The sequence below is a fragment of the Triticum aestivum genome, chromosome 2A, assembly GCF_018294505.1.
Source record: "Triticum aestivum cultivar Chinese Spring chromosome 2A, IWGSC CS RefSeq v2.1, whole genome shotgun sequence".
In the NCBI taxonomy this organism is placed as follows: domain Eukaryota; kingdom Viridiplantae; phylum Streptophyta; class Magnoliopsida; order Poales; family Poaceae; genus Triticum; species Triticum aestivum.
This window is the reverse complement of record NC_057797.1, coordinates 574570355-574592414: the sequence shown is the minus strand read 5'-3', so window position 1 is coordinate 574592414 and position 22060 is coordinate 574570355. Positions and strand designations below refer to the sequence as shown.

The window sequence follows — 22060 nt, the reverse complement described above, 5'->3', positions numbered from 1 at the left end:
AGAGTACAGATAGAGAACTGACCGCCGGCCAGGATCGAACAACCCACGCCGCGAGCATGGGCAAAATCCAGCCGAGAGGGAGGGAGTAGAATAGATCCCGCCAGGTCAAGCGACCGACAAACGCGAGGACCGCTCGCGGCGGCAGATCCGTTGGTGTACGTACGGCCACAACGGGCCCGAAGCCTCCAGGCGATTGGGAGCACCTTCCACGGCAGCGCCGCCCACCGCGCCCCTACCACTTACGCTTTCGACGAGCAGTGCACTGCGCCGCCACCAACTCGGGCCGCTGCCATGGCCGCACCCACCTACCCAAGCCGGCCGGGCACGAGGAGGAAGACCCCGCCGTCACTATCTACCGATTGGGCTTTGACCGGCGGCAGCGAGGGAGAAAGACGAAGGAAGGAGCTCGGAGAGTGGCGGCTAGGGTTCGCCAACCAAGTCGCCTAACGAGTCTGAATATATATAAGCACACTTTTCATGTCAATAATTGTAAGTTTCAAGGCAACTAAGCATTTTTATCGATCTTTTTTTTTTTGCGGAAAACACATTTCTATCCATCGGGTCAATGGGGGTGATTATTGGTAAAGTAGTGCATGTAAGTCTGAAGTTAAATCACGATTTTCCTTTCAACAACAAGAATATCAATGAGCAGAAGAGACTTTTTCAATAAAATTCAGAATGATTTTTTGCAGCCAAAATTGTTGACGGAAGCAACGGGGATGTTGCAGTGGATTCCTACCATTTTTACAAGGTAAGGATATAGTTACTGATAGTTTAAATTAGCTATCCTGCATTTTTCCTGGATTCTTAGCATTTCATAGATTATATGCTCAAATATATAGATCAAGATGGCACTCATGAAAAGATTTTAGAATTTTAAATCTAATTCAGAAAAAAGAAACAGCTAGGTAATACTGATATCAACTTTGCAAAAACCGTAGGAAGATGTGCGCCTCATGAAGGATATGGGAATGGATGCATACAGGTTCTCCATATCATGGACAAGGATTCTTCCAGGTATGACCAAATATATGTTTCCGTCCTCATATGTTCTGCTCCTTCTTTTATCCTGCATATCATCCATATGTAAGTTGACAAAAATGTTCACATGGGCCTTATGAATGCATGCCAGATGGGACTCTGAGAGGTGGAGTCAACAGAGAAGGCATTGAGTATTACAACAACTTGATTAATGAGCTATTATCAAGAGGTAGATGTATCTAGCATTGATTATTTATTTAAGATTTATTACGCAATGGTCTCATCCTGAATGCTGCAGACAGCATCATACTATTTGTTCTCTATTTCACTGGATGATTCTTAAGATCAGAAATCTCTACTTTTGCAGGGGTGCAGCCATTTGTGACCCTTTTTCACTGGGATTCACCCCAGGCATTAGAAGATAAATACGGAGGGTTTCTTAACCCTAATATCATGTAAATGCTAAAAAAGCATCGTAAAAATGGAAAACGCTAGTGGGATATGTGTTGGGATAATAGCATTTGCTGTACAAAATGCTATGACGTGACAACAAGTCAAGTCGGCAGGGAAAATGAAAAGGTCAAATAAGAACATCAAAAGAAGTCAGCAATAACAAAGGGGCCCTCTTCTCTACATAATTTAATGTTGTTGTTGAAAGTAATGCATGCAAAACTGAAGTTGAATAGATGTTCATGATTCATGAATAGATCCTTCCATGATATTTTATCACTTACTGAAGTTAAATGGATGTTCATTTCAACAAGGAGACGTTGATATCTCTGAATATTGTCTTCTTTTTTTGTTAATTTGAGATGACTTACCACATGTGCATACATGAAATGGCATGTACTTTTTATAAACTGGGGTGTATGTTTATTACTATCACAACAGAGGCATCGAACTAGCGATACACTCTCTCTCTAATATTGTTTGTACAACCGCACGATAGCGTGTAAAGATAATTGAACTGTACTTCCGCTGGTGCAGAAACGACTATAAGGATTACGCTGAAGTCTGCTTCAGGGAGTTCGGGGACCGAGTGAAGCACTGGATCACATTCAATGAGCCCTGGGCCGTGAGCGTTGCGGGCTATGCAATGGGCGTGCTTGCGCCAGGTAGGTGCTCGCCCTGGGAGATGGGGAAATGCAGCGCTGGAGATTCAGCAAGTGAGCCTTACACAGTATCCCACCATCAGCTACTCGCCCATGCGGCGGCCGTCAAATTATACAGAAAGAAATATAAGGTGATTAACGAAAGCCCTTCAGTATTATTTGTGCATGAACGATCCGATGACTGATTCAAACGCAGGTCGTTCAGAAGGGGAAGATTGGGATAACTTTAGTCTCAGCCTGGTTTGTTCCTTTCTCCCGTTCAGCCTCCGACAGTGATGCAGCAAAGCGTGCTACAGACTTCATGCTTGGATGGTAAGTTCTGTGATCCACGCATTTTCTGGTTGTCATGGTCTAGATGGAAATGATCTTACTGGCCAGGAGTGCCTGCAGGTTTATGGACCCCCTAACCAGAGGAGACTACCCATTGAGCATGAGAAGAATTGTCAGAGATCTCTTGCCGCGGTTCACCAAACAACAATCTAAATTGGTCAAGGGTGCATTCGACTTCATTGGTATCAACTACTACACTGCAAACTATGCTGATAACCTTCCACCATCAAATGGCCTGAAGAGCTACAATACAGATGCCCGAGCTAATCTTACCGGTGAGTCTTGGATCAATCATTTTCCTTTAGGATTAAATATTTCAAAGTACAAATATTTGCAGCTTACCATCTCTACTATATGTACTAATTTTTCCAATTATGTTAGGTGTTCGAAATGGTGCCCCCATAGGTCCTGAGGTAATTTGCCTCTTCCATACATAGAAACAAATATTCCATAATTGTTTCCACATTTTTCATGTGTGCTGATTCGGTTCCGTAAATATCATGCATATAGACTGGTTTACCTTGGCTCTACGTCTACCCTCAAGGGTTACGTCATCTGTTGCTTTATGTCAAGGAGAAGTATGGCAATCCTACAATCTACATCACCGAAAATGGTGAGCATATTCCCTCTCATAGAAACATAAACATACTGAAACTTAAACTTACAGAACTATTTGCCTCTGCGATCTAGGCCTCGGTGAAACCACCACCAACACGAGCCTACCACTTGCGGAAGCACTGAAGGACGATGCGAGGATAGAGTACCACCACATGCACCTTGTTGCCTTGTTGAGTGCGATCAGGTCGGACAACTCCAACTCTGTCAACAACCTTGAAATCTTATACTTATCTGACAGTGGATTAATTGCTTACGTTTGTCAGGGACGGGGCAAATGTGAAGGGGTACTTCGCGTGATCGCTGCTGGACAACTTTGAGTGGGCGACCGGGTACACGGTGCGCTTTGGGTTACACTTCGTGGACTACGGTGATGGGCGAAAGCGGTACCCCAAGCGCTCCGCCGGCTGGTTCAAGAGGTTCCTGAAGGGATGAGCTCATAAAATTATTTACTACTCCTAAAGCTAAAGCAGCAACAAGTAATATGAATCGGAGAGAGTAGCAACCAGCCAGAAGAATGGAGTAGGTCGTTTATCTGTGTTTCGTTCTGTAAACTGTACCCCAAGGATTCCTTCACTGAAATCCAGTTCTTTCTATACATAATTGGAAAAATTAGTGGCTATCTGCAAACGTTCTGTATCAGTTTTTTTTTTCGAGTGATGTGGTACCGATATGGGCCTGCCTGATGTATCCCGATCGTTCTGGGCTTGCAGGTTGCAGCAGATGCAGGCAAAGGAAAATTAAAAAGGGCCGAAAACAACCTCGCACACTTGCATGATATATATTCCACTCCAAAATATAAAAAATGCATGATGTATAGTACTTCCTCCGTCCGAAAATACTTGTCATCAAAATGGACAAAAAGGGATGTATCTAAAACTAAAATACATCTAGATACATCTCCTTTTATTCTTTTTGATGACAAGTATTTCCGGACGGAGGGAGTATCTAAATTGTTTTCATGTAATTTAAACATTGTTTACACAATTTATAAGGAAAATTCATATAATTCTAAACATCAAATATGTTAAAAAATGTTCGTGTAATTTAAGAAGTGTTCACGGTTTGAAAATAAATATTTAATTTTAAAATGATCAAATATTTATAGAAAAACAACTACTCTAAAATATGACATATTTTATAAATAGTGCTCTTCTATTTTTAAAATATTCATGCAATTATTAAGAAGTGTTCAACCCGCAATGTTCGACCCGTAATATTGTATGGCGCTGAGTGTTGGCCGACTAAAAGGCGACATGTCCAACAGTTAGGTATGGCGGAGATGCGTATGTTGAGATGGACGTGTGGCCACATGAGGAAGGATAGACTCCGAAATGATGATATACGAGATAGAGTTGGGGTAGCACCAATTGAAGAGAAGCTTGTCCAACATCGTCTGAGATGGTTTGGGCATATTCAGCGCATGCATTCAGAAGCTTCAGTGCTTAGCAGACGGCTAAAGTGTGCGGAGAATGTCAAGAGAGGTCGGCGTAGACCGAATTTGACATGGGAGGAGTCCGTTAAGAGAGACCAGAAGGATTAGAGTATCACCAAAGAACTAGCTATGAACAGGGGTGCGTGGAAGCTTGCTATCCATGTGCCAGAGCCATGAGTTGGTCGCGAGATCTTATGAGTTTCACCTCTAGCCTATCCCAACTTGTTTGGGAGTAAAGGGTTTTTGTTGTTGTTGTTGTTGTTGTTGTTGTTGTTGTTGTTGTTGTTGTTGTTAAGAAGTGTTCACACTTTAAAAAATATATCGCCCATTATATAAGATGATCACGTGGTTTAAACAATATGCACACATGTGGAAAAAAATATTTATGAAATTTTAAAGTGTACATGATTTTTTTTTAAATCTATAAATCTTTTAAAATATGTTAGTGTACTTTTTATGAAAATGTTCGGGTTTTTTCCCAAAAGTTGTTTAAATATTTTGATAGTATTTCATAAAAAATGAAAAATAAAAAGGAAGGAAAAGAAAACTAAAAAAGGTAAAGAAGAAAAAGCAAAAGGGAAAAGGAAAAAAGGAAATTGAAGAAAAAACCTATATGTAAAATAGAAATCCAGAAAAGAAACCAAGATAAATAAAGAGAACCAAGAGATCAAACGAAAGTCGGATATAAATACCGGAAAAGACAAAAATCACTAGGCTCCCCAATATTGGGCGCGACCCATGTAGGGGCGCACGTGAGCACCGGCATATAGCATTTGCATCGCTTCAAACTAGGCTAACTAAGAGAAAATCAATGGAATAGCCATATACCCCCTCACCCCATAATAATTGCCAAGAATATGGAGGCTAGGGGTAAAAATGTAGTCCAAAGAATGACCATAGCAGCCACTATCGCTAAATTTTGAAGCGCACGCCATATTTGCCTCCCTAACCTCAATATTTACAAATATGGATAAGGATTTTGGAGGGAGTTCCATACACGATGTTGTGCTGCCCGTTGAACTCACACCATCGCGTCATAGAGGGAGCTCACACCATCATAGAGGGTTGACCGACAGCATCCGCGTCTCAGTGCGCGGCATCGACATTCCATCTAAGGGAGGCTGCAGGTACTCGGCTCGATGGCACCATAAAGATCTTTCAGGTGGTACAATCGTTGATTCGTAGAGATCCCCGACCTATGGCTCCCCCAGGCACGAGGAAGACGATGCAACACCGCCTCCTTCACATGCACGGTTGCATGATATGCCCACTGGCTACAATGGCACAGTAAGAGGAAAGGAGGAGTACTTTCCGGCGGCCTCCAAGAGCATCCCCCTTCCCCCCCACCCCGCGATGTGCTCGGTTGTGTTGATCGGATACTTGGCACGGGCCACTGCAGAGTAGAGCTACATGCGCCCCATGCAAGAGAAGGAGGAGGCATTGGCACTTGGGGCCTCTTTAATTAGGTGGCAAGAGCCACGAGAGAGGAGCTCAGACCATGCGCGGCGAGGATAGAGCAAAGGACGACAAAATGTGGTAGGTATGAAAGGCGTCTACATGTGGATGAACCAAGTGTGGGTGTGGATTTGAGAAAGAAGAGTCAGCAAATGACAAGCTGCTCACATGTTAGAAAATTTTGGAGGCTGGCTTATAGTGATTTTGAGTTTGATGTCACACGTTTCAGTCTTTATAAATGTCACACGTTTCAGTCTTTATAAATTATATGGGTCAGATAATACGAAAGTTGAGATTTTGATTATTTTGCTAGAGTTGCTCTATGGTGGTATACGACTAACCTATGTTGAAGGTATGGGCCTTGTGCTTAATAACCATTTCATTCTTTAAAAACTCTCAGACTCACTAGTGTTCCGCCATGGTTCTAACAAAACTAGCTTTGTAACTCGGTGAGAAATTAGTCTGACGTGGAGAGTGAAGGGGAGTTGAGACAGCTTATATGTTTCTGTTATTACTCCTTAGAATTTGAGAAGAGGAGTGATGTATGCGCATTCCTTTCATATCGAGGAATGAGTTTTTTTATTAATTATGATTATTTGATAAATGTGTTAAAACTTAAAAATAGTCGTTCCTAACTTTTTAGGATGGTATGTGATTACCGACTCATATGTGGGTTATGAGGGACTATATAGAGGAGTTTGGCGACCTTAGCCGCAACCCATCAGGTCACATTTGCCTTCTACCTCTTCGCGCACGCACGCCATCACCATTGTTTTCTGGTTGTGTTACTTCCGATCTCCTCATCTCGGTGACCACATGCACAACTATATGGGAGTGCAGATCATCAGAACCGTACACTTTGCAAACCTACATGGAGTAAAGGGTGGTATGTTTTTTGGGAAGCTCGCGTTTGTTTGACTACTTCCCGTCAACCTACCAGGAAATATCAAGTGGATTTAATATAATATAAGATTTAAAAGAATCAAGTGGCTCCAAACAATGACATGGATGATGAAGCCAAATCTGCGTACCTCCTCCTGCATTTCAAAAAATAATTGAAAAAAAAACAAGTCCTCAAAGTTGCCAACTCTCTGGATAAATGATACAGCTCCTACAGCAGCGTCATCCCAATTCCCTTGGATACATCGTCGATCAAATATTGTACGCCGAGCCGCAACAAAGGGCGCATTGTCTAGACCGTGTGTCACACGAACGGTCCCTGTCCAGGCAGAGTAATCCCAGTGGCCAAATCCTGGGGCACCTGGGCGCATATTGGGAGCATATCTCCTCGCTGCCGCGTCGATCAAAAGTTTTGTCCCCCTGCATCTCGCCCCTTGCCTCGCTTCCAACTGCTAATTGCATCCCCTCCTCGCTAATTTACAAATCTCACTTTCAGCAACACACGCAGTTCGATCAGATATGCTCTACTTCATGCTCGAATATGCCACGTTCGTAGCCGTGATTTGGATCCTTCTGCCCAAGAGGTTTCAGTTTGGACAAGGCACTTGTCTAGCTATAGTGTGTTGATCTTGTTCATGAGGTCTCTATTCCTTTTGACTGCAAAGTTTGTCTCCTATCTTAAAAATAATGTTAATAAGATTTATTCTTTTTCAGCAATGGAAGAAATATCTTTGCCGGATTCCCAACCAAAATAAGCACATTTTTTAAAATTTACAACTTTCGACACAAAACAAGGGTGGAGTTTAAACATACCTCTTTAATTATAAACGGTAGTTTTAGACCATTTGATATGAAGAGAGTATTTAGATCAAATTCCAATAGTCACCTATACATATCCGACAAATCGTTGATGGAAACATTAATGAATCTTTCCTTTGAATTTTCTTGGGGTACCCTAGATCAATTTACACACATTTTTCTTCTTCTTTTACCTCATTTGTTCTCCTTCTAGAGACCTCCGGTCCTTTGTTTTGTTGTCTCATGTTCCTCTCATCGCCCAAAGGCAATTTTGAGAACAAGCTTTTGGTTCACCAATAAATCAAAGAAGAAACGACAACCATGTGGACTAGTAAGAAAGTCGAATCACTCTCTTTACAGATGGGAGACGATCAATTCTCTCTAGGAAAAAAACAGTTGGTTGACATCTAATCGCACAAGACGGAATTCAAACACGGTTCAAAATAATGAGATCAGGCGTTACAAACTCCAACCATCATGGAACCAGCCGCCAAGACCTGAAACAACTCTCTCTGTGATCTCCTAGTAGGTTTAATCACATTATGGATTTACATGGGTCTTGGTAGGACCAGAATTATATTATCCACCGATCTAAGCTAAAAGTACAATAATGTCATTTATTATGTTGTCATATAGCCATTAAAGGAATTTTTTTGTAGTATTTGTGTTGGCAGGTTTTATTTTGAGATTCCTGGATCATAAATCTCAAAATAAAACTTATTAACACAAATAAGTTACTAAAATATTCTTGGACTAACAGCCTTGTACTCCCTCCGTTCCTAAATATAAGTCTATGTAGCGATTTTTCCATGGATCACATACAGATGTATATGGATACATTTTAGAGTGTAGATTCATTTATTTTACTCCATATGTGGTCCATACTGGAATCTCTTCAAAGACTTATATTTAGGAACGAAGGGAGTATGTAGTAAAATATTTATTGAGAAACACTTTTCTTAACACAATACTTATTGAGAATCACAAGGACATTAAGGAACCAATAGCATGTACGAATGCACTAAAGCATGACTCCACGTTACATGTCATCATTCCCATACAGTTAAAGAATGAGGAAATCATCGAGGTCATCGACCTATCTTACCTTGTTATTATATTTGAAGTTCTAGGAGTTGAGATCCTCTCCGTTCAATTTGTCTCTAAGTGATTTCATGAAAAAAAATGCAACATACAAAACGTGTCATGTATGCGTATGGGGGTATGTAATACATACTGTATAATATATTTTTTGCCGTTCTGTTTCTTTGGTTTTAACATGTCATGTGCTACGCCTGATTTTACGTCAACAGCTATTTAGTGCACTGTTAACCGTTTTGTAGTGTAATGTAATTTTCTTTGTTAGTAACGTTCATATCATATCCCGCAAAGAAAAATTGCATATTACTTATTGTTTTCCCCCTAATATATTACTTGTTGTATTTTATGGCAAATGCTGAGATGAACGCAAGAACCCTATTTTATTCCGCGAAGACTATTTGTGGTTGATTTGAGTTATATAATTCTGCCCCTTGGCGGGTGACACTATAACTAACATAACGGTCCATCTCATTTTGCCTTGTTTCATCTAAAATAAGAACCCCTCCAAAAAAATAATCTAAAATAAGAATACTTCTATATCAACTGAAGCAACGTCGATCTGATATACAGTTCCTTTTTTAGTTGATATAATACAGTTCTTTTTAGCACATGACAACTTGAGAAGGCCACGGTGTGTCAAGAAAATAATGCCTATATTTTTTAGGGGAAAATAAGGCCTATATATATTACTAGTATCAGACAGTCAAAAAATTGCACCATTTCTCCAAATGTGCCGGCTGCATGTCTGCCTTGTGTCCGACATGAAGTTTCTATGCTCTACTACTTGAAAGCACCAGTCCGGGTTGGATTAAACTCAAGTTGCGTTTTACCTGTTGGAACTGGCAATTCTACGTGAATAAAGGTACGTACAATGATACTATATTAAAAGTGTCATATAGAATAAATGATGAGGTGGAGGAGAGAGAATTCGTAAGACAAAAAATAATCTCTTAACACAACATATCTCACCACGTTTTTAGGAATGACTAGTTATTGAAGATAAAAGCTAAAAAATGTTCTATTATAGATATTTTTTTGTCATCTCTAAATTATATATAAAACTTAAGATAAAACTATTTTACCAATCATTGTACATGCCCTAAGCTCCGTGTCCGTGCATTTTAGTTACCGGTACGTGATCGCCCCGCGCGAGAAGAATAGTAAGCACCACTGCATCCTAATCATCACCATCATCATAAAAAAAAGAGTAGTGCTACTGCATGGTTGACGACGTCGTGGCCGACGCACATGCAGTCCCGGACACTGGGCCCCACTGGCCTTGGCGAAGCAGAAGCTTGACACGTGGTTGCATCTGACGTGGCACGCCGGCTCCGACTTGGCGACCGAGTTGGCGTGCTGGACTGGTTGTGTATAGTACTCCTACGTAGGGTCGGCACTACAAAATGTGGACGGCGTCAAAATTTTGCGTGGTGTCAAAATTACCGTGTACGTACAAGAGATGTCTCTTTTCCCTTGCCCGGTTGAGGATCAGAACGAGAACCTTTTTTTTTTACCGTGCCCCTTCCCTGTCCTCCTCGAAAACCTACGGGCGGGCTGCGCCCGCCGGCGGAGACACCAACCCCGCCCCAGCGTCACCGCGCCGGTAATTTCCGGGGCATACGGATACGGAGAAGAATATGCGCGCCCATTTCCTAGGCGGCGGTAACAAAACACCAACCAAACCCCCGTCCCTCCCTCCGCGGGGTCGCCGTCGCCGAGACCCAGCGCTTCCGCCCTCCGGTTTGTCGCCACGCCCTTGGCCGCGGCGCGGAATATGGGCAGTATTTAAGGCGTCACGGCGCCAATGGCACACCCCCACCCGGAGGGAGCCCGCGCCTGCGAGAGGAGCTGCCATTTGGCGCCACGCCGCCGGTTCCTGCACCCCGGACGCCCGCCCGACCACCAGAGAGGTAACTCCCCCCCCTCCACCTTGAACGACGACCCTGTCTCTGCCTGCTCCATTCCTGCCAGTCATATTTGCCTCCGCATCGTGCTGCTAGCCTGTGCCTGCCTGCGTAGTTGGTTGTGTTCTGGGCCTGGACATGTGATCCGAGGCAGTGAGTACCATTCCTCATTTACATTTCTTCAGTAAATCCTTCAGTAAATAAGCATGTCTTTGTGAGGTGGTTTTTCTTTTTTTACTTATTTGGGTTTATGGAGGAGGGTTCAGGGTTGTTTAGTTCGTCGATGCAATGCCATGGTAATGCAGTGTGCAAGTGCTGCGTGCCTGACATGTATGCTGCACCTTCCTCTGCTCCTCCCTTCTTCCTTATTGTTGCCTATCTTTTTGCATTTGATCAGTGCATTTACTTCGCTGCTACCTATGCCTCCGATTCCAGTTACGTAAGAACCAAGCCATTTTTTCTTTGATTTCTTGAGAAATTTAAGGTTCTTGGATCCAGTACAGTTAGGTTCTGGCCAGAGTTTTCTGTCGAAGATGAGTAAAACATTCATGAAGAATAGCATCATCATCAGTGGTTGAAACTCTGCCAATGAACATCATGATTTGGTTTATTGAGAATTTAAGGTTGTCGGATCAAGTACTGTTAGGTTATTTGAGAATTTAAGATTGTCGGATCAAGTACTGTTAGGTTCTGGCCGGAGTTTTCCGACGAAGACGAGTAAAATCTTCAGCAGGAATATCGTCATGATTTTGTTTATTTTGTATTGTCGCGCATATTGTATACACATGCTTATCAAACTGATTTTCGGAGAGTGAACATATGTTATCATATTCCTATCTTGTCCTAGTGAGCAAACCTATTTTTAGACAGCTTCTCCTATGTTATTACAGTAGTATTATTTTTCTGGTTCTTATGGCCATTTCGAAGTTTTCTTATATGCTCCAGTAAAAAAATAAATCATGTTTCCTAATCACCATGCCATATGAATTGAGGTTACAACCACTTGATAATCATTAATTAGTCATTCCTTGATGGTCATCAAGCTAGTATTTTAAATAGGTATATGCATTTCAGCCAGTATTTAAAATAGCTATATACATTCCTTGCAATGTATATGATTGACATTTCAGATGAGGAAGCAACTTTACAATTTTCTGTGGACTAGTTGCTATGTTAACTAAGATGGAGGCTGACATACCTGAAGTTATATGTTCAAGTGTTAATTTGTTAAAGGGAATGCAAGTCAGCATGCCCACAAGATATTTTGCCTATCTGTACATATGCTTTTATATAAAAAAATAATGTTCAAGATGTTAATGTCACGACTATTTATACAAATTTGACAGGTTGATTTGTCAAGGGCCACAGCTGTTCGAAAATGGACCCAAAGAAATCAATAGATGATAAATTCTCTAAGTTGCATCCAAGTTTGCCAATAGACACTAGAATTGGCATAGTGGGAGCAGGGCCAAGTGGCTTATCAGCAGCCTACGCACTAGCTAAACTTGGGTACTGCAATGTAACCGTGTTTGAGAAATGCAAGACTGTTTCAGGGATGTGCGAGTCCATTGACATAGAAGGTGAGTTACTTACTGACTGCACTCCTATTTAGTTACCATTTTCTGCACTGTTGTAGTTATCAGTGACAACTGTATTCAGGAAGAACATATGACTTGGGAGGACAAGTTATAGCAGCAAACAGTGCGCCTGCTATAACTCACCTGGCAAAAGAGGTAGGAGCTGAATTCGAGGAGATGGATTCACACAAGCTTGCTCTGATCGACAGCCAAACTGGAAATATTCGAGATCTTGAAGTAGCTGAGGACTATGTATCCATGGTATCTCTGACGCTAAAACTACAGGTCAGCTCTTTGTGTAAAGTGTGATTACAAATAACTAAGTATAAAGTTATAGATTAAGTTCAGTTAAGAAGTTATGAATATGTGGGTCTAGTTTTACCTTTATGACACCCACTCTATTGTTTACATGTATGCCTTTTGGTAATTCTTATAGGATGAAGCAAATAATTCAGGCCGAGTGGGCATCCATGCTCTCAGTGGATTGGCTTCTGACCCAACTCCTCAGTTTTTGAGGCAGCATGGGATAAATTCAGTTCCGAAATCTGTAGCATATGGATACACGGCTTCTGGCTATGGTTTTGTTCAAGACATGCCCTATGCTTTCATTCAAGAATTCACTAGAACCTCTATGGCTGGCAAAATCCGACGTTTCAAGCATGGCTACATGAACATGTGGGAGAAACTTAGTCAGTCATTACCATTTGAAGTTCTTTGTGGCACGGAGGTTTTGAGAGTCAGGCGCAGCAGCGATGGTGCAAGTGTAACCATTAAGAAGGACAATGGTGACAAACAAGTTATGGAGTTTGACAAAATTATATTCTCAGGTGCTCTTGCTTTTAAAAATGGCAATACATATCGATCTTCTAGTCTCACTGGTAAGCGTGATTTATTTTCAACTTTGTTTGAAGTCTGCGTTTCAGCTGTCTGATTAGTTTGTATGCTCTTTTGTTCAGATGGAGAAAGTGAAGTGGTGGAACTGAATGATCTCGAGAGAGAACTATTCAGTAAGGTACAGACAGTGGACTACTATACTACTGTTGTTAAGATCAATGGATTTGAGCACATGCCAAAGGGATTTTACTACTTTGGAGAATTCATGGAGGATCCAGCAACAATAGGGCATCCAGTGGCAATGCAAAAGTTCTTTGATGGCACGGACATTTTCTTGTTCTGGTCTTATGGGAATTCAGCAGACATCAACGGTTCATATGTGGCTAAATGTGTGACGGACATCGTGAGTTCTATGGGAGGCACTGCTCAGAATGTGCTTTTGCAGCGTCGATTCAAGTATTTCCCTCATGTTAACAGTGAAGGTATAGCATAATAGCAATGTCACCGATGGCCAAGTCTTCTATTTACCTTTTCCATATTCCGACTGTGATAATTTATTCTATTGCAGACATGAAAGATGGATTCTATGAGAGGCTTGAATCTGAGTTGCAAGGCTTTCAGAACACTTACTATGTCGGAGGTCTGCTAGCATTTGAGCTTACCGAAAGAAATGCTTCATACTCCATTGCGGCTGTTTGTAAACACTTTGCCATCGATGTTGAGCAAACCGTAACTCCTTATGTCAAGGTGAGTTAGAAAATATTGTCATGATATATATGAGAAGAATTGCATATATGAGACGAATCGTGCTTATGCTTTTCAATTCTTGTTTACACAGAGACTATTTTCTCTGTCCCGCAACAGCAACCCTTCACCTCCTAGAGATCTTGGTGAGCTTGAAGGTGTTGAATTTCCCGACCTTCCATCCCTGGATGGATACTTGCAATATTGGGGAACTCACAGGGTCACCAAGGAAAATGTCATCTATACTTGGATTAATGAAGAAGGAAAAATCATGAACCGAAGAACCTACCAGGAACTTCATGAGAATGCATCTCACATTGCACACAAACTATTGACAAGCATGAAGCCTATTATCAAGCCTGGTGACAGAGTTATCCTTATTCACCTCCCAGGTCTGGAGTTTATTGATGCATTCTTTGGGTGCATTAGAGCAGGAGTTATACCAGTCCCAGTTATTCCCCCTGATCCAATGCAAATGGGTGGGCAAGCACTTCTCAAAGTTGAGAACGTCTCTAAAGTGTGCAGCGCTGTGGCAATTCTGTCAACTTCTTCGTACCATGCTGCCGTACGTGCAGGTTATGTCAAGAACATTGTCACTCTAGCAAAGAATCAGAAATGCTCTGCGCAGTGGCCTGACCTCCCGTGGATTCACACCGAGTCATGGATCAAGAACTACCGGCGAAGTCCAGACACCTTCAACTCAGACAATGCTTTATCTATGATGACCAAGCCCCAGCCAAGTGACTTGTGCTTTCTGCAGTTCACTTCGGGTTCCACTGGCGATGCCAAGGGGGTGATGATAACACATGGAGGACTAATCCACAATGTGAAGATGATGAAGAAGCGGTATCAAAGTACCTCAAAAACCGTCCTTATCAGTTGGCTTCCACAGTACCATGACATGGGACTAATAGGGGGTATTTTCACTGCTCTTGTAAGTGGAGGAACTTCCATTCTATTCTCGCCGATGACATTCATCAGGAACCCCCTCCTGTGGCTGCAAACAATCAGTGACTACCATGGAACCCATAGTGCAGGTCCAAACTTTGCATTTGAACTCGTGATAAGAAGGCTTGAAGCCGAGAAGAGCAAAGTATATGACCTCTCTTCAATGATCTTCCTCATGATTGCAGCAGAACCAGTAAGGCAAAAAACTGTCAGAAGGTTCATAGAGTTGACTCAACCTTTGGGCCTTTCTGAAGGCGTTCTTGCACCTGGATATGGGCTGGCTGAGAACTGTGTCTATGTTTGTTGTGCCTTTGGTGAATGTAAGCCGGTCTTCATAGATATGCAAGGAAGAATTTGTTGTGGGTATATTGAGCAAGATGATCCAGATATTGACATCAGAATTGTTGACGCAGACTCTTTGACTGAGCATCAAGATGGTACTGAGGGTGAGATATGGATCAGCAGTCCTAGTTCTGGAGTTGGTTATTGGGGCAACCAGGAAATGAGCCAGAAAACTTTCTGCAATCAGCTCAAGAACCACCCCAACAAGAAGTTCACAAGAACCGGTGATTTAGGGCGGATCATTGACAGCAAACTTTTTATTACTGGAAGGATCAAAGATCTAATCATTGTTGCTGGCAGAAATATTTATTCTGCAGATGTAGAGAAGACGGTGGAAAATTCTTCCGATGTCCTCCGACCAGGATGTTGTGCTGTTGTTGGTGTCTCAGAGGAAGTTCTGACTCAGAAAGGCATCTCAATTCCTGATTCTTCTGATCAGGTTGGACTTGTCGTGATTGCAGAGGTTAGGGAGGGTAAGACAATCTCTGAAGAAATCATTGACAACATCAAAACACGTGTGGCGGAGGAGCATGGTGTAACTGTTGCATCGGTCAAGCTTATCAAGCCTAGAACCATATCCAAGACAACATCTGGGAAGATACGGAGATTTGAATGCATGAAGCAGTTTGTTGACAACAGTCTTAGTTTGGCTAATGGTAATCGTCCATCTAGGAGGAGTCTATTCCGGTCTCTCACAACAGGAACCGGCATGGAGAGAAGGAGGTCATTCTTGAAGCAGACTGTTGATCCCACCATCCATCCCCAGTCAGAAAGCAAAGTGAAAAACTCCAAGCAGATAACTGAGTTTCTGACACAGTTAGTATCAGATCAATCAGGTATTCCAAAGGACAAAATTTCTCCAACAGGAAGCCTACCTTCTTATGGCTTTGATTCGATTGCAGTGGTTCGAGCAGCTCAGAAGCTCTCAGATTTTCTCGGTATTCCTGTTGGAGCCATTGATATCTTTGCTGCAAGCTGCATTTCTGAGCTTGCTAGCTTCTTGGAGAATTTGTTGAGTAAGTCACAACCAAAGTTGACACATCATCCCAACAGCCAGGGGAAAAGCTCGAGGGAGATCATTGAGTTTCTGACACAGATAGTATCAGATCAATCAGGTATTCCAAAGGATAAAATTTCTCCAACAGGCAGCCTACCTTCATATGGTTTTGATTCAATTGCTGTGGTCCGAGCAGCACAGAAGCTCTCAGATTTTCTTGGTACTCCTGTTGGAGCGATTGACATCTTTGCAGCAAGCTGTATTTCTGAGCTTGCTAGCTTTTTGGAGAAGTTGTTGCCCAAGTCACAACCACTTTTGCCATCTGATGTATCTTGCTCTACTGAGGATGAGAGTTTGGTAGATGTCAGTGCAGATTTCAGTGTGCTTGCTACTGGGATTCTCCAACTCCTGGCCCTTACCTATGTGTGTTTCATGTTGCTACTTCCAGCATACCTTGCAAGTTTGGCATACATGAGCGTGCTCTACCCGGTCAGTCTGGTTGAAGCATCAGTGATGACCTATCTTGGTTCGTTGGTCATGGCACCTATTGCTTGGATTTGTTATGTCTTGCTCACCTCCTTATCATTGTCTATCTTGGGGAAGTCACTCCTTCAGCCAAATTATGGTCTGACCCCTGATGTTTCGATATGGTCAGTTGACTTTGTTAAATGGTGGGCACTGAACAAGGCTCAAGGGTTTGCTGCAAAGATGCTAGCTGTGCATCTAAAGGGAACAATCTTCTTGAATTATTGGTTCAAGATGCAAGGGGCTCGAATTGGGTCATCTGTTGTTATTGACACAGTAGACATCACTGACCCATCCTTGTTAGTGGTTGCAAATGGTGCAGTGATTGCAGAAGGTGTTCTCATCCAGGGGCATGAAGTCCGTAATGAAGTGCTGAGTTTTAGGCGTGTCAGAATCGGTCGTGAGGCCTCCATTGGTCCTTATGCGGTGCTTCAAAAGGGCACCGTTGTGGATGATGGTGCTATGGTCCCACCACTGCAAAAAACTGAGCCAGGGAAATCAGTGTATCAGAACAAGAGAACTTCTGCATACATGAAGGTAATTGGAATATCTGTATTTCATACATTGCTAAAATTCTTAGTAACTAGATGACAAATTGGCTCCTCATGCTTCACCGGTGTTCTTACTCTACATTATACCATCATGAAGTCGCCTACCCTTAGTTATACTCCCTCCGTTCGTAAATAGATGACATCTTGGACATGGATGTAGACTCTTCAATATGATGCTTTGGCCGCTAATTTTTATGTGGATATGTTAGTGAACATTTATGAAATTGTGAAGTATTTATTTATGATAATCAAGTTTTATTATATGCTCACTTGACCAATTCAATGGATTTTATGAATTAATAGTCAAATTTAGTGAAGTTTGACTTTACACTTTCTAGGATATTATCCGAATGGAAGTACTATTGTTTATTTGGTAGAGGTAATATCAAATTAGTGGCTGACACATGAGTAGGGACATAAATGTTTCACTGAACCTATGAGCAGCGGAACCAATGGTCGGGACCGTTGGATGCAATTTTGGGACTTTTGCTAATAATACAGGGTATACACCAAGGGGATGATATAGTACTTATAATTCAATGGCTCTTGCTTAGCCATTCATACAATTCAATCTATTTCTTGTTCCCCGGTGCTAGCCATACTCATTTTCTATGGACTTATCTTTTAAACCTGACAATATATATTTAAATCTCTTTAAACAAAATGATCAAGTGGAATAGACTGTAAGAGCCACTGGACATAGGTCCAGAAATGCTTCTCTGCAAGTTTTAGCTAGGTGATACAGCTAAAGGCATACGTTAGTGGGCAAATACAAGTTCATGTAATTGAGCTGTTATGTGACTGTCTCCATTTCGTGCAGGAAGAAACAGGGAAAGCAAACATGCTTCTTGAACACCTGGTTTGCATCTATGCGGTTGCGGTGCTAGGTGCTCTATCAAGTGCAACCGTCTACACGTTGTACATTCACTTCTCTGGCACTGAGGCTTCACCTCAGCACTTCTCTTTTGCATGCATTGCGGGCGCGTTCCACTGGTTACCAGCTGCCCTCGCTGCTTACCCTGTGATTGTGCGGGAGACGCCCACAAGCGCATTGACATTTGCTCTCTCCATCGCCTTCGCCTACTTGAGCTACGGTGTCATCCTCAGTCTTCTTACAAGTGTGGTCAACACAGCCCTTGCCACAAGGCCGGGAACCAAGCAAAACCACATGACAAGCTTGATCCAGCGGCGTATAAACATCGCTGTGCACCTCAGATTTGCAAAGATGTTATCTGGAACTGAAGCATTCTGCATGTACTTGAGGCTTCTTGGTGCAAAGATTGGCAGGCATTGCTCTATCCGGTCCATTGATCCAGTGGCGAATCCTGAACTGATCAATATCGGTGATGGGGTCCATCTAGGTGATTTCTGCCACATTGTTCCAGGGTTCTACTCCAGTAAGGGGTTTACTGGTGCGGAGATAAAGATCCAGGAGAACACCATCATTGGTAGTGGCAGCTTGCTCCTCCCTGGCTCAGTCCTCCAAGGGAATGTCATCCTTGGAGCACTTTCTGTGGCACCAGAACATTCTCTTCTCCAGCGAGGCGGTATCTATGTTGGGGCACAATCTCTGACCATGGTGAAGAACACCTTGCTTGCAGAAGATGAGAGGATTGAAATGATGGACCCAATGTACAAGAAGATCGTCGGGAACCTCTCGGCGAACTTGGCAATCACCACCATGAACGTCAAGTCAAGGTACTTCCACCGCATTGGCGTAAGCGGGCGGGGGGTCCTGAAGATGTACGAGGACATTCCATCTTTGCTCAAGCACAAGATATTTGGCGCCGGCAAGTCTTTTCCAGTAATCGTTCGACACAGTAATAGCCTCAGTGCAGATGATGATGCCAGGCTCGACGCGCGTGGTGCAGCAGTGCGCATTCTCTCCGACGATGGCGAGGTGCCTCTTCTGGACCTTACTTTGAAGAGTGGCAAAGCATTTTATGCACGCACAATCGCCGACTTCGCCACTTGGCTGGTTTGTGGCTTGCCAGCGAGGGAAGAGCATGTCAAGCGTGCTCCACACGTCCGGGATGCTGTCTGGGGCTCCCTGCGGGACACCAACTCGTACACCGAGCTGCATTACTACTCCAACATATGCCGGTTGCTGCGGTTCGACGAAGGGAAGGAGATGTATGCAAAATTCAAGCTTCGTCCAGTTGATCAAGACATACCGGAGGAGTCCGGTCAGGTGGTGCCAAGGGGTATCTTGCCGCCGGAGACCGGTGCAATCCCAAGAGATGAGAGTGACACACGCCCTTTACTCTTCCTCGCCGACGACTTCCATCGGAGGGTGGAAGTTCCAGACGGGGTGCGCTACGTCTTCCAACTGCAACTCAGGGAGGTCCCCTCCGACGACGCCACCTGTGATGTCGCCCTTGACTGCACGCGGCCATGGGACGAGGAGGAGTTCCCGTACATTGACATCGGAGAGATAAGCATCGACAAAAATCTCCCAGCAGAGGAGACGGAGATGCTCGAGTTCAACCCCTTCCTCCGGTGCCAAGAGGTGGACGTCATCCCGGCGTCGTCCTGCAAGCAGAGCGCGTCCATCGACCACGGGCGCTCGCTGATTTACGAGATATGCCAACGCCTGCGGAACGGCGAGCCACTGCCCGCGTCATGGGCGGCGTTCCTGGAGCAGTCCGACACCAAGATCAACCTGTCGGGGTGCCCAGTGGCCGCCGCCATGCACACAAGATCCGACACCGCCAATGCCAGCGAGACCAAGGTGACCCTGGCTAGGACATGGTACAAGGCGCTCTGGGCCACGCTGTGCCAGCCGCTGCTGCAAACGCTGGTGCCATACTTCGTCCTGGGCCTGGTCATCTTCCTCCCATTCCGGGGCCTCCTTGCCGTCGCCGGGGCCACCGGCACGCAGCTATACTGGCTGCTGCCGGTCTTCTGGGCGGTGTCGGGGTTGGCCGCCATGGCGACATGCGCCGCGGCAAAGTGGGTCCTGGTCGGCGTGAGGGGCGAGGGCGACGCGGTGCACATCTGGGCGCCGCAGGTGTTCCTGGACACGGTCTGGCAGGCCATACGGACGGCGACGGCGGAGTACTTCGCGGAGCTGACGTGCGGGTCGGTGCTGTTCGCGGCGTGGACGCGGACGATGGGTTCCTCGGTGGCCGTGGCGGATGGGGTGTACGTGGACTCGATGGGCGCGCTGCTGAACCCGGAGATGGTGCACCTGGAGCGGGGCGCGAGCGTGGGCCACAACGCGCTGCTGTTCGGGCACGTGTACGAGGGCGAGGCCGGGAAGGTGAAGTTCGGCAGGGTCCACGTCGGGGAGGACGGGTTCGTGGGCAGCCGGGCGGTGGCGATGCCGGGCGTGAAGGTGGAGGACGGCGGCTACCTGGGCGCCCTGTGCCTGGCCATGAAGGAGGAGATCGTCAGGCACAAGCTATAGGCCGTAAGCGCGAGAAGCATGCGCATGCGTGGATTACTTACTGCTTTTGGTTTCAGCTAGCTGCCGCTCTCTCGGTATGCCGCCTATACGTAGGATCTTGTAGCAGCAGTGATAAAGATCAACGGCGACAGGTGGCTGCTAGAAGAAGAAATAAATCGATTGTAGTACGTAGTATGGAAATGAAATAATAAGTTCATCACCACCACTATCGTGGCCGCTGCCTCAGTGCCGTCTCGAGAAGTTGGGATGATCACTGGGTCAACAGACTCAACTGCTGACATACAAAAGAGCATGGGCAGGTGTAGAATTAAAAAAAACGAGGCTATCTAGAACTAGCCCTTGAAGGCATATTTTTATAGAAGAAACTCTAAGCATCACGGGTCACTTTATGACTTGAACTCGGGTGGGCTAGATAGCTTCATGCTATCCTAGCCAACTAGGTGACACTCTATTCTAAAACAAGCATAAAATAGATGCTTCATACATGGTGCTGCTACTCCATTCGTTTTTTTACGGGAAAGGCAGGCTCTCTGCCCATTTAAGCAAGATAGGGGAAATAAAAGGTGTCAGAATTACTTACATGAAAAAAGCAGAAAGAAGGGAAAAGAAAAAAAATGTTGTCACACAGAATTACATCTCTCCTACAAAGGCCAACCGGACAAGCTCAAGGTCTTCTTTTTTTAAATAAAATTTTTAATCTATTCATTGTCAATCCTGATAGTACAATGAATACCAGAAATAATAAAAATTATATCTAGATCTGTAGACCACCTAGCGACGACTACAAGCACTGAAGCGAGTCGAAGGCGCGCCCCCGTCATCGCCCCTCCCTCACTAGAGCCGGGCAAAACTTGTTGTAGTAGACAGTCGGAAAGTTGTCGTGCTAAGGCCCTATAGAACCAACGCACCAGATCAGCAACCACTGCCGTTGAAGAGAATCTTAGATAAGAAGGATCCAACCTGTAGACACACGAACACAAACGAATAAATACATGATCCACGTGGACAAACTCAAGGTCTTCCTTGACGAGGTAAGCAAGATCAAGCACGTTCAGGAAGGTGTTGAAGATCCGCATATTCCTTTCCTTCGAGACGTTCCACAGAACATAGGTGACTACTTGCCCGAATCGCTTGCGAGAAGGCACATCTCCACCAAGAATGTTCATTTTCCACCAATCTTCCAGGGAGTAAAAGGAATGAGTTGTCTCGTGAGGGATGGACAGCCATGCCGATACAATTCCCCACATGCCTCGAGAGAAAAAACATTCACGAGCCAGGTGCCCGTTCGTCTCACATCCAGTGAGGCAAAGCTTGCAAATCTCATCATGAGGCCAGTCATGAATGGCGAGCCAGTCAGCAGTGAGATCCTTCTAATGAAGAAGCCACATGGAAAACTTGCATTTTGGCTCCACCGTGCAGTTCCAAATTTTACTAGCGATGAACAGAACAGTGTCTCCAACAAACTAGAGCTGGTACGGGGATGAAGCAAAGTACGATCCCGATGA

At 44.1% G+C, this 22060-nt stretch overlaps 2 protein-coding genes across 2 annotated transcripts; both read left to right on the top strand.

Moving 5' to 3' along the window:
* Positions 1-411: 411 nt before the first annotated feature.
* On the top strand, positions 412-3636 carry LOC123189511 (beta-glucosidase 12). Its single transcript, XM_044601938.1, has 10 exons — positions 412-751; positions 942-1017; positions 1133-1210; positions 1349-1436; positions 1969-2224; positions 2290-2405; positions 2484-2698; positions 2805-2836; positions 2934-3036; positions 3114-3636. Exons 2-10 carry the CDS (start codon positions 957-959, stop codon positions 3356-3358), a joined length of 1194 nt encoding a protein of 397 aa, XP_044457873.1. The 5' UTR covers positions 412-751; positions 942-956; the 3' UTR covers positions 3359-3636.
* A 6594-nt stretch (positions 3637-10230) lies between these two features.
* LOC123189510 (uncharacterized) lies at positions 10231-21044 on the top strand. The gene is made up of 8 exons (XM_044601937.1): positions 10231-10634; positions 11975-12208; positions 12288-12490; positions 12642-13083; positions 13162-13521; positions 13608-13786; positions 13878-17132; positions 17967-21044. Exons 2-8 carry the CDS (start codon positions 12007-12009, stop codon positions 20553-20555), a joined length of 7230 nt encoding a protein of 2409 aa, XP_044457872.1. The 5' UTR covers positions 10231-10634; positions 11975-12006; the 3' UTR covers positions 20556-21044.
* The last annotated feature ends 1016 nt before the right edge of the window (positions 21045-22060 follow it).